Source organism: Pteropus vampyrus, unplaced genomic scaffold (genome assembly GCF_000151845.1).
Source record: "Pteropus vampyrus isolate Shadow unplaced genomic scaffold, Pvam_2.0 Scaffold195, whole genome shotgun sequence".
Lineage (NCBI taxonomy): Eukaryota > Metazoa > Chordata > Mammalia > Chiroptera > Pteropodidae > Pteropus > Pteropus vampyrus.
This window is the reverse complement of record NW_011888976.1, coordinates 1326086-1338097: the sequence shown is the minus strand read 5'-3', so window position 1 is coordinate 1338097 and position 12012 is coordinate 1326086. Positions and strand designations below refer to the sequence as shown.

General features: G+C 32.6%; 1 protein-coding gene across 1 annotated transcript in view; it reads right to left on the bottom strand.

The window, feature by feature from the left end:
- Positions 1 to 12012, bottom strand: part of DNAH12 (dynein axonemal heavy chain 12) — a 228350-nt gene that overhangs the window by 131938 nt on the left and 84400 nt on the right. The window contains exons 22-30 of the mRNA XM_023537644.1: positions 10765 to 10886; positions 10383 to 10665; positions 8523 to 8642; positions 8075 to 8231; positions 7672 to 7844; positions 4939 to 5091; positions 4485 to 4724; positions 3909 to 4154; positions 194 to 313 (exon numbers count right to left, since the gene is read on the bottom strand). Coding sequence (XP_023393412.1) covers positions 194 to 313; positions 3909 to 4154; positions 4485 to 4724; positions 4939 to 5091; positions 7672 to 7844; positions 8075 to 8231; positions 8523 to 8642; positions 10383 to 10665; positions 10765 to 10886 — 1614 coding nt within the window. The remainder of the gene's footprint in view (positions 1 to 193; positions 314 to 3908; positions 4155 to 4484; positions 4725 to 4938; positions 5092 to 7671; positions 7845 to 8074; positions 8232 to 8522; positions 8643 to 10382; positions 10666 to 10764; positions 10887 to 12012) is intronic.

Here is a 12012-nt window from a genome sequence, read left to right as displayed (position 1 = left end):
CCTGAATCTTGTTAATCCTGATATCATATAAGAGAAGGTACTAACATTTATTCATTTTCATTAAATAAAGTGGCCATAATAGGAGTTTATCTTCCAAATAGAATAATTTCTCTCATTTAATAACATTTTTCAAACTATTGAGTCATCAGATAAGTGTATTTGCAGAATAAGTCATTCTCATAGATTTACTTACACGATAGTCAGCTTCAGGAAGTTTAACACCAGGAAATAAGTCACTGGTTATTCCAGCAAATAAGGGTATATCATGTGATAGAAACTTTGGTTCATTTACATCTTTAATTGATCGAAGAAGCTAAAATCATCCAAAAAGTGCAATATAAGTTAGTTGCCAGTATTTGCCCTCCCCCTCCCCATGCCAAAAGTCAAAGTTTCTTTTACATTGTTCCATTGAATCCCCATACCAGAAAGTCAACACCATGCTTATCAAGCCAAAAGGTCTTTATGTTCATATAAAGTATAATGAATAACATAACCCCAAAACTATCATTTCAACCCCATAAAAAAGGCTCAAAGCAACAATTCTCTTATTTGCCTATTTGTAATTCCTAATCAACCTCGCTAACAAAAATTATCTTTCTACTGAAGCTTTCACAATGTATATACTTAATACTTACAAGTATATCTTCATTTTCGTTTGGAAATTTTAATTTTAGGTTTCCAGCAGCCACTAAAACAGCTTTTACTGCTCGCATTCCATAGTCATAATGAAATTGCGATGAGAGCTGCTCTGAGCAAAGCCTATAGGTCATTACTATCTTCACAGACAGAGGTTTTGCATTCAAAAATCCATAGGAGTAGAGAGAGATTTCTGCTATGAGGGCATAGTTTGGAACCATCATAGCCACTGTTCTAAAAAGAACCTAAAGTACATAATAAATGAAATATATTATTTACGTAAAGGAAACCATTTTCAAAGCTGAGCATAAGTACCCAAAGACAATGTGTTGTTATTCAAGTTTATTCCCCAATGTAGCACCTTTTCATTAACTCTGTACTTTTTTCAGTAGCACTTAAATAGTATTATGTACTTTAACATTTTTTAAATGTCTAGAAAAGTTTTTGAAAGTTTGCCTTACAGTAAATGGAAAAGGTAAAAGGGAGATTGCAAAAATATGTGAGAAAATTATACCATTTTGAGTAGATTATGCTGTTACTTTTGATTAACAAATTTATACTCTTAAAAGTATTACCTTAAGATTGTCTGGCAATTCAGAACGTCCTGCATAGCCAGGATTCATGGTAATAGCTACAAAACAGTTTGGATTGAGTTTAAGTTCTGTCCCTTCAAAAAGAAACACTTCCAGCTTCTGTTGAATGGCCCTCTGAATGCAAAGGATCTGTTGAGCTACCACTGACAACACTTCCAGCTCAATTCGATTAAATTCATCAAAGCAAGCCCAAGCACCAGAAGAAGCCAATCCTTTAAAAAACTATGAAAAGGCATCACTTGTTAAAACAAATATTTAACCTTTTAAGTCAAAATTGAAAGTTAAGTTTAATAAAAGCCCTAAAGATAAAAACAATTTCTTTACCCCTAAAACCAAATTTCAAGTAATGCTTAAACCACATTCAAGTAATGTTTAAACATGAGTTAGCTTCAGTTTATCCCGGTAGACCTAGCTGTAAGTTTAATATGTAACTTACCTTTCCCATTGCTAGATAATCTAGCCCGTCTGAACAGTTGAACACCACGCACTGTACAGCAAGGGCTTTAGCCAAGTCCTTGGTGGTTTCAGTTTTTCCTGTGCCTGCTGGCCCCTCTGGAGCACCTCCAAGATTTAAATAGAAGGCACCTATCTGAAAATAAAAATACATGTGTAAAGAAATCCATGCTTAACTAAAAAAAAAATTATAATAGAAATTGCTTACAAAATAGATTTAGATTTGTAGGTGCAGAGAGGCAATAATACAATTATAGTGTTAGGTTAATTTTTAACACACAATTTTCTAGCTGTATAAAGAAAAAGTAGTTTAAAGAGTCCAAAAAAAAGTGAAAAGGTATCAAAATCTCTTCATCTGTTAATACTTTATATGTATTCCATTTGCCTTTAAAAACAGAGAATCTAGCTTTGAGGTGTTAACATTTGGTCAGAAAGATCAGAAAGGTTTGATTAGAAGTGGTTGTGGAAATGATTATAGAGTTCAATAATGACAATCTCATGGCTAGCTGCAAAGGGAGTAAACACCTGAAAGTGAGTGTTATAAATGGCTGCCCATCAGTGGGAAAAGAAACAAATGACCTATTATATAATTTTTTCTATGATTCACCCTGGCTATTGAGTCTACTCTTGGCATTTTCTCCATTCCCATGACACTCACTGTTCTATACTTCTTACCTTGCATTACAGTTAACTGTGTGCATTAGCATTTTTTCCTCTCAATTAGTCTTTAAGCTTCTTAAGAGCAACATCAAAAGTATGAATTCTTTCTACGTCCCCACGATGACTAGAAGAGTGGCTGGAAATTTTTAGAGGCATTTAAATTACAGTCAACTAACTATGGAGTTTTTTCATGAAAACAACTATGACAGTTCATGAAACTTAACTCCTTTTAGAAAAAATATGGTTAAGGGACACAATGTTGTACATATAGGGAGGTGGGAGTATATGGGAACTCTCCTGTACTTTCTGAATAATTTTGCTGTGAACCTAAAACTGTTCTAAAAATGTCTATTTTTTAAACCATAAATAAACCTATGAAAATCACAAATGTTTTTACATTTACTAAAATAAAATATTGACAGCTCATTAAATAAAGGCAATATCAATGAAATTTTATCTATCTTAAATTTATGATAAATGCTATACTATTCAGGTCTATTAATTGCTGGAAACTTCAGTATCTCCCTTCTTTATAATTTTAAGAAAATGCTTACAAATGTGTTCCTTTTATTATGGAAATTAATATACTAGATTTTTTTCAGTCTACTGTTGTATATAAATGTTTAATGTGATTCTGATTTTCCAACTCAAAGTTGTTAACTTCCACCTTACAAGTGTTCACAGTTTCTGATTTCACAGAGGTCCCAGATGGATATAGAACCTTGAGATTCATTCACTCAACACATATTTAGGGAGTAATTATGTACTTGTTCATCACTATCGTAGAAAATCAGACAAACATGGTCCCTGTTTCCTGAGAAATTAGAGGGTTTGGCAAAACATTTTATTGCAGATGCATTAGCCCCACTCAGATCCCCTTTACTGGCCATTGCATCCATCCCTCAATTGCTGTGAGCTACCAATAGCTCACAACTGTTCTTTTCTCCTTGGAATTGCCCTCAACTAATAGGTACTACCTCATCGGTGAATGCCTGATTACTTGCACCCCTAAGCCCAGAGGTGACCCATAGCCAATGACAATAAAGGGATATAAAAGCCAGACCACTTGGCGTTAAAGTGGATACCTCTGTGATGCCATTAGTGTTCCAAAGCCCCATAAGAGATTAGGCTAAGGCTATACATCTGATGAAACCACATCTTTTCTTAGCTTTACCCCCTGCTTTCTTCACTTTCTTATAGGTTTTTTTTTTACTGAGAACATTCTTTAGTAAATCATTTGCCCAAGAATCCCCATTTCATCTCTGCTTCTAGAGAACTTAACCAAAGACACTTTAATTTTACTTACTCAGTGCAGGTATTTCTTGATGAACCTCCTCAGTTTCCAGGTAGGTTGCCAGATTTAACAAATAAAAACATAAGATGCTCAGTCTTTATGTTCGTATAAAGTATAATGAATAACATAACCCCAAAACTATCATTTCAACCCCATAAAAAAGGCTCAAAGCAACAATTCTCTTATTTGCCTATTTGTAATTCCTAATCAACCTCGCTAACAAAAATTATCTTTCTACTGAAGCTTTCACAATGTATGTACTTAATACTTACAAGTATATCTTCATTTTCGTTTGGAAATTTTAATTTTAGGTTTCCAGCAGCCACTAAAACAGCTTTTACTGCTCGCATTCCATAGTCATAATGAAATTGCGATGAGAGCTGCTCTGAGCAAAGCCTATAGGTCATTACTATCTTCACAGACAGAGGTTTTGCATTCAAAAATCCATAGGAGTAGAGAGAGATTTCTGCTATGAGGGCATAGTTTGGAACCATCATAGCCACTGTTCTAAAAAGAACCTAAAGTACATAATAAATGAAATATATTATTTACGTAAAGGAAACCATTTTCAAAGCTGAGCATAAGTACCCAAAGACAATGTGTTGTTATTCAAGTTTATTCCCCAATGTAGCACCTTTTCATTAACTCTGTACTTTTTTCAGTAGCACTTAAATAGTATTATGTACTTTAACATTTTTTAAATGTCTAGAAAAGTTTTTGAAAGTTTGCCTTACAGTAAATGGAAAAGGTAAAAGGGAGATTGCAAAAATATGTGAGAAAATTATACCATTTTGAGTAGATTATGCTGTTACTTTTGATTAACAAATTTATACTCTTAAAAGTATTACCTTAAGATTGTCTGGCAATTCAGAACGTCCTGCATAGCCAGGATTCATGGTAATAGCTACAAAACAGTTTGGATTGAGTTTAAGTTCTGTCCCTTCAAAAAGAAACACTTCCAGCTTCTGTTGAATGGCCCTCTGAATGCAAAGGATCTGTTGAGCTACCACTGACAACACTTCCAGCTCAATTCGATTAAATTCATCAAAGCAAGCCCAAGCACCAGAAGAAGCCAATCCTTTAAAAAACTATGAAAAGGCATCACTTGTTAAAACAAATATTTAACCTTTTAAGTCAAAATTGAAAGTTAAGTTTAATAAAAGCCCTAAAGATAAAAACAATTTCTTTACCCCTAAAACCAAATTTCAAGTAATGCTTAAACCACATTCAAGTAATGTTTAAACATGAGTTAGCTTCAGTTTATCCCGGTAGACCTAGCTGTAAGTTTAATATGTAACTTACCTTTCCCATTGCTAGATAATCTAGCCCGTCTGAACAGTTGAACACCACGCACTGTACAGCAAGGGCTTTAGCCAAGTCCTTGGTGGTTTCAGTTTTTCCTGTGCCTGCTGGCCCCTCTGGAGCACCTCCAAGATTTAAATAGAAGGCACCTATCTGAAAATAAAAATACATGTGTAAAGAAATCCATGCTTAACTAAAAAAAAAATTATAATAGAAATTGCTTACAAAATAGATTTAGATTTGTAGGTGCAGAGAGGCAATAATACAATTATAGTGTTAGGTTAATTTTTAACACACAATTTTCTAGCTGTATAAAGAAAAAGTAGTTTAAAGAGTCCAAAAAAAAGTGAAAAGGTATCAAAATCTCTTCATCTGTTAATACTTTATATGTATTCCATTTGCCTTTAAAAACAGAGAATCTAGCTTTGAGGTGTTAACATTTGGTCAGAAAGATCAGAAAGGTTTGATTAGAAGTGGTTGTGGAAATGATTATAGAGTTCAATAATGACAATCTCATGGCTAGCTGCAAAGGGAGTAAACACCTGAAAGTGAGTGTTATAAATGGCTGCCCATCAGTGGGAAAAGAAACAAATGACCTATTATATAATTTTTTCTATGATTCACCCTGGCTATTGAGTCTACTCTTGGCATTTTCTCCATTCCCATGACACTCACTGTTCTATACTTCTTACCTTGCATTACAGTTAACTGTGTGCATTAGCATTTTTTCCTCTCAATTAGTCTTTAAGCTTCTTAAGAGCAACATCAAAAGTATGAATTCTTTCTACGTCCCCACGATGACTAGAAGAGTGGCTGGAAATTTTTAGAGGCATTTAAATTACAGTCAACTAACTATGGAGTTTTTTCATGAAAACAACTATGACAGTTCATGAAACTTAACTCCTTTTAGAAAAAATATGGTTAAGGGACACAATGTTGTACATATAGGGAGGTGGGAGTATATGGGAACTCTCCTGTACTTTCTGAATAATTTTGCTGTGAACCTAAAACTGTTCTAAAAATGTCTATTTTTTAAACCATAAATAAACCTATGAAAATCACAAATGTTTTTACATTTACTAAAATAAAATATTGACAGCTCATTAAATAAAGGCAATATCAATGAAATTTTATCTATCTTAAATTTATGATAAATGCTATACTATTCAGGTCTATTAATTGCTGGAAACTTCAGTATCTCCCTTCTTTATAATTTTAAGAAAATGCTTACAAATGTGTTCCTTTTATTATGGAAATTAATATACTAGATTTTTTTCAGTCTACTGTTGTATATAAATGTTTAATGTGATTCTGATTTTCCAACTCAAAGTTGTTAACTTCCACCTTACAAGTGTTCACAGTTTCTGATTTCACAGAGGTCCCAGATGGATATAGAACCTTGAGATTCATTCACTCAACACATATTTAGGGAGTAATTATGTACTTGTTCATCACTATCGTAGAAAATCAGACAAACATGGTCCCTGTTTCCTGAGAAATTAGAGGGTTTGGCAAAACATTTTATTGCAGATGCATTAGCCCCACTCAGATCCCCTTTACTGGCCATTGCATCCATCCCTCAATTGCTGTGAGCTACCAATAGCTCACAACTGTTCTTTTCTCCTTGGAATTGCCCTCAACTAATAGGTACTACCTCATCGGTGAATGCCTGATTACTTGCACCCCTAAGCCCAGAGGTGACCCATAGCCAATGACAATAAAGGGATATAAAAGCCAGACCACTTGGCGTTAAAGTGGATACCTCTGTGATGCCATTAGTGTTCCAAAGCCCCATAAGAGATTAGGCTAAGGCTATACATCTGATGAAACCACATCTTTTCTTAGCTTTACCCCCTGCTTTCTTCACTTTCTTATAGGTTTTTTTTTTACTGAGAACATTCTTTAGTAAATCATTTGCCCAAGAATCCCCATTTCATCTCTGCTTCTAGAGAACTTAACCAAAGACACTTTAATTTTACTTACTCAGTGCAGGTATTTCTTGATGAACCTCCTCAGTTTCCAGGTAGGTTGCCAGATTTAACAAATAAAAACATAAGATGCTCAGTTAAATTTGAATTTCTGATAACAATAAATAATTTTTTAGTTTAAGTATATCCCATGCAATATTTGGGACATATTTATACTAAAAAATTTATTCATTGCTTATATGAAATTCAATTTTACCTGAGAATCCTGTATTTTATCTGGCTTTTTCCAGGGTTTTTTGTTTGTTTGTTTGTTTTTTTAAGTGATAGCTCTACCTTCCCTAGCTTCCCAACAAGCACAAACCTCAGTACCAACTCCCTACATTTCAGCTCTCTTTCCTATTCAACAGAACTAACGTGGAGTTCCAAGGCCCAAATGTACTCTCCTCATCTTCCTGTCGTATCTCCCAAAACTCCACTGCAAAAATTGATACCATCTTTGAAGCTCCAGTTTTCTCTTTAAATCTCCAGTATCTTCCTTTTTCTAATTACTCCCAATCAGAGTGACTCACGATTTTCAAACATTATAATCCAAACACTTTTGTCTTCTACAAAAGCACCCAGGATTAAATATCTGTACTATAATTTTATATAAAGGGAATTTGGGATTAGGAAGGAATAGCTGTATTCAACTATTACAGATAAGAAAATAAAATGACAATAGCCACATTAAATTTGGACAAGAAAATATACCACCATACCAAAAAGTAATCTTTAATGTATGAATTAAAATAATTTAAATGCATACCAATGTTCTGTAACACCTGTCAGTTAGAGGAGTAATGACAAGTCGAGGTGAGTTACCAAGATATTCATAAGCATATTTTACATTGCAATTAATGATACGAACTCGAGCATTCTCATATTCCCAATAATATCTAAGCTGAGCAAGCCATTGGAAATCTGTATCATGTGAGACACCTAGAAAGAATAAAGTAAAACAAGACACATAATCCTGAAATAGAAATAATTTGAAAAATAGAATTTTAATTTTTATAATAGCAAATATTAAAATAATTCATGCTTTCCAATTTGTAGAAAAGATCATATAAAATAAATTCTGTTTAGAGAGAAAAAGACATATAGTATAAGTTTTTGTTTCTAGAAGCTATTGATATTTTATCTTTAATGTTAAAGAAAAAGTCACATACCCACATCAATCATGTCCATGACCACATCTCTAGCATGAACATCAATAGTAACCAAAGCTCCCAGAGTAGTTCTGGTTTGTTTCGACAGTTTTCCTCTTACCAGCTCGACGATATCATTTAGTTGATTCTGAAGCTCCTTATAGTATTTCCTTAATCCCTACAAAATAAAAAAGTAATTAAACTAATGTTAAATAGTACTTAAAATATGTATTTTATATATTTACTCGTACGAAGCAATTCTGACTTCATAATATCTCTCAATATAGCAATGAATTATAGAGTGATTTTGTCCACGCCTAGTATGACATATTAATAACAAGTTTTCAAAGAATTATAATTTTAATGTTACATGTAGACATTGGAAGGAAGACTGGCTTTGTGTAGGTAAGTTAACCAAGAAACAGAGCATACAGAAAAGAATGTTATTTAAAATCAAATAATGCTTTACCTCTGCCCCACCACTTATAACTTCCTGTGTCTCAGAAGTCCAGAACATTTGAGAAACACAAAGTACAACTTGGCCAGGCCACTCTCGAACCCAGTCTCTTCTTGCAGATTCTGGGTAAGCCTGAATAATTAAAAAGCATTTCTAACTTTAAAAGATTACAAAAGGAAAAAAAAAGGCTAAATGTCTAATAGTAAGGAAGTGTAATATTTGGTACATTTGTAGCCTAGAATATCATATAGTCATGAAATTTTTAGATGACAATTTATAAAAGACCTGGAAATTTTTTATAAATTATTTTTTGAAATATTTATATAATTTTACATTCCCTTGCTGTGGGAAGTTGTCAAGTTTTGTACTTAGAATAGCCATTACTTCTATTATAAAATATAAAGCTTTTATTAAACAGTAAAAAAAAAAAATCAGTCTAATAGATTATGTACATTGATGCCAAGATTTAATTGAAAAGGAGACTATACAATTTGGTGAAAAACTGGACTAGTAGTTAGAACCCTTGTATTATTATTCCATAGCCATTCTAAAATTTCGTATCACCAAAGTATATAATTTGAATAATTATACATTTGTTCATTTATAATTGAAACATCTGTGCTTTTGAGTTCAGAGTACACTTTCATATCTTTCTAGCATTTTTATGTTCAAAATTCATTTAAAGGAATAGGAATGGTTAAAAAATAATTTGCTTCAAAAGCAAATAATAGCAGATTCAAATTATAAACTAAAAAATGCAGAACAAAGTTTGAAGCTGATGCAAATAGAAACTATATTTTAATACAACACCATCTTTAATATAAGATAATAACACCATCTTCAATATGCTTTCAATATAAACATAAGGATACAGACATATTATTAAAATCCCTTCTAATTAGCAATATTTGGAAATAAATGTAATGACAAACTAACCTAAGCTTCAAAGAAGAATGAGTTTCAAAGAATGAATGAGCCATTGCTAGGTACGTAGAAGTAAATTTTATACTTATTAAAGAAAATACTTTCTTGGAAAATGTTGATTCTTTATGTCTTTTAGTTTGTTTAGTTTTATAAGTAGAAAAAAGAAAGAAAAAGTCAAGATTTATCTACACGAACATTGAAGTTGAACAGAACAGCCACTGCAAGAAGATGAGCTGCATGGACTCTTAGTGAATGCAAAAGGGTACCTCACTCATAAAAAGTGGATATGAAGCTGCAATGCCTTTAAAAATGATTTTTTTCTCAACTATATGACAAACTGTTCCTTTGTGGTCCCCAAAGCAGAAATATACTGAAGTTTATCATTCAAAATTAGGTGAACTGGATTAGTATAAGTGGGGTACATGTCATGTGCCTAGGTGTTTTATTTCTTTCACATATATATACTCCTTTAATGTTTGTTCATCTCATTTCAACTTATTAAGTAATTAAGTGTAAACAGCAATAAGTGACCTAGATCATGCATTTAACACCCACGTTTGTGGTTCTTTTTGATCCCAGGGCCTTTACACAGGACACCAAGATGCTCTTCCATTTACTCTTTACCTGGTTAATGCCTACTTATCCTTTGGGTTTCACTTTCAATTTCACTTCCTCTAAAAGCCTATCATTAGAACTGCCCATTCTATATTATATACACCTTATTATTCTTCCTCATAACACCTTTTTTCTTTTGCAGCACTTAAATCACATATCATTAATTTTTACTAATATTATTTAAATAATAATGTTAGAAAAAATAAAGAGTGAGGAAAATAATAAATGGTTTAAAATAGTAAGAACTTTAAGTATTAATTTACTGGTGCCCATTTAAAACCTTCTAAATCATTTATAGAATATAAAATATACATTAAATTCTAAGAAACACACCAGCCTGGATGCAGCGATCACATCATGAATACTCCGGAGCATTAAATCTTCCACTTGAATGAGCCACTTTTCCACTGCACCTCGTGCTGCAGATGTGGAAATAAGTGCAATCAGCTCCACTCGCTCACCTTCAGAGCTATACATGGCCTTAATGTCCAAATTGGGAAGGAACTCCAATTTAGCAATGCCTTCAAAGCATTTTTTTAAATGAGGCTGAACTCTAAGAGGATCTTTGGTCTCTGACAAAATCTCTAACATTTCATCATTAGATAAGAAGAAAAAACTAGGGAAAAACAGGCAAATATAAAAGCTTTAGTTATAATTCATCACATATCACACATAAAATGCTTCTTATTACAGCACAATTGAATATCCATCATACCGAGGGAAGAAAAGTCGTTTTTTTTCAAGATATGCATTAAGCCCTTTCATAATTTTCTCCAAAAGTTCATTGCAGTTCTGTAGTTTTTCCAATAAACCTGTTAAAGAAGTAGCAGCAAGAACCTGAAAGAGACACATTCATTCAGTTCGGTATTTATATACCACATGTAATTATAAGATCAAATATTTATCTATATTATATGTCAAAATGTTAAAATGTGAAAGTTTATGAAAGTTGTGAAATTTTTTTATCATGTAAAACTATTAAAATTTAATAAGTCATAACTCTTCTCCAAAGATGCTACTTACAAATGAGAAGTTATGACTATCTTGCATATTTTCATTTCTTCTATATTCTTTTGAATGATATGGGAAGAGTCTGTTAGGTTGGTGTGTGATGTAATTTTTACATTTACAACTGTCAACTACAAACTTACCAATCTACATGTCTAAGTTGGCAAACTACATCCCACGAGCTAAATCCAGCTTGTTATACCAGTGTTTCTTTTATTTAGTTTTATGAAGTATAATGACAAATAAAAATTGTATATATTTAAGGTATACAACTGGATGTTTTGACATATGTATACATTGTGATACCGGTTTTTGTATGGCCAACAAGCGAAGAACTATTTTTACATTTTTAAAAAGTTGAAAAAAATTAGATGAAAAAAAGGGTGAAAATGTCAGTGTCCACAAACAGCTTATTGTAGCACAGACACATCCATTCAATTACGTATTGTTTGTCTACTTTCATGCTACAATGATTGCAGAGTTGACTAGTTGCAAAACAAACAAACAAGCAAACAAACAAAAAAAAACTATTCACTATCTGGGCCTTTTCAGAAAAAATTTGCTGACCGCTGATCTGCAAGAAGTCATGTCTCACAAAGTTTCAACATATAGGCAAAATCCTTGCAACTCTTAAATATCAACTCTCAACAAGTCCAGCACAGCTACTTTTTCATCCAGCACTGAAACAAACTATTTCTTAAGTTGAATACTAGATTTTTTTTAAAAAGTATATGTATATCTATGGACTTTGTATACTACATGTATGATAAATATATAGCCTGTCTTTCAATGTTAGACTCACACTCAACAAGGTGCTATACTTACTAGAAGATACACATAGCAAGTGAGACCAATTAAGAGAACTGCAAATTCTTTTCTCTCTTCACTCCCAAGTATATAGTCATTGAGTAGACTGTCAGGTGAATTACCTACACCTCGCTCTCATTCCATCTTA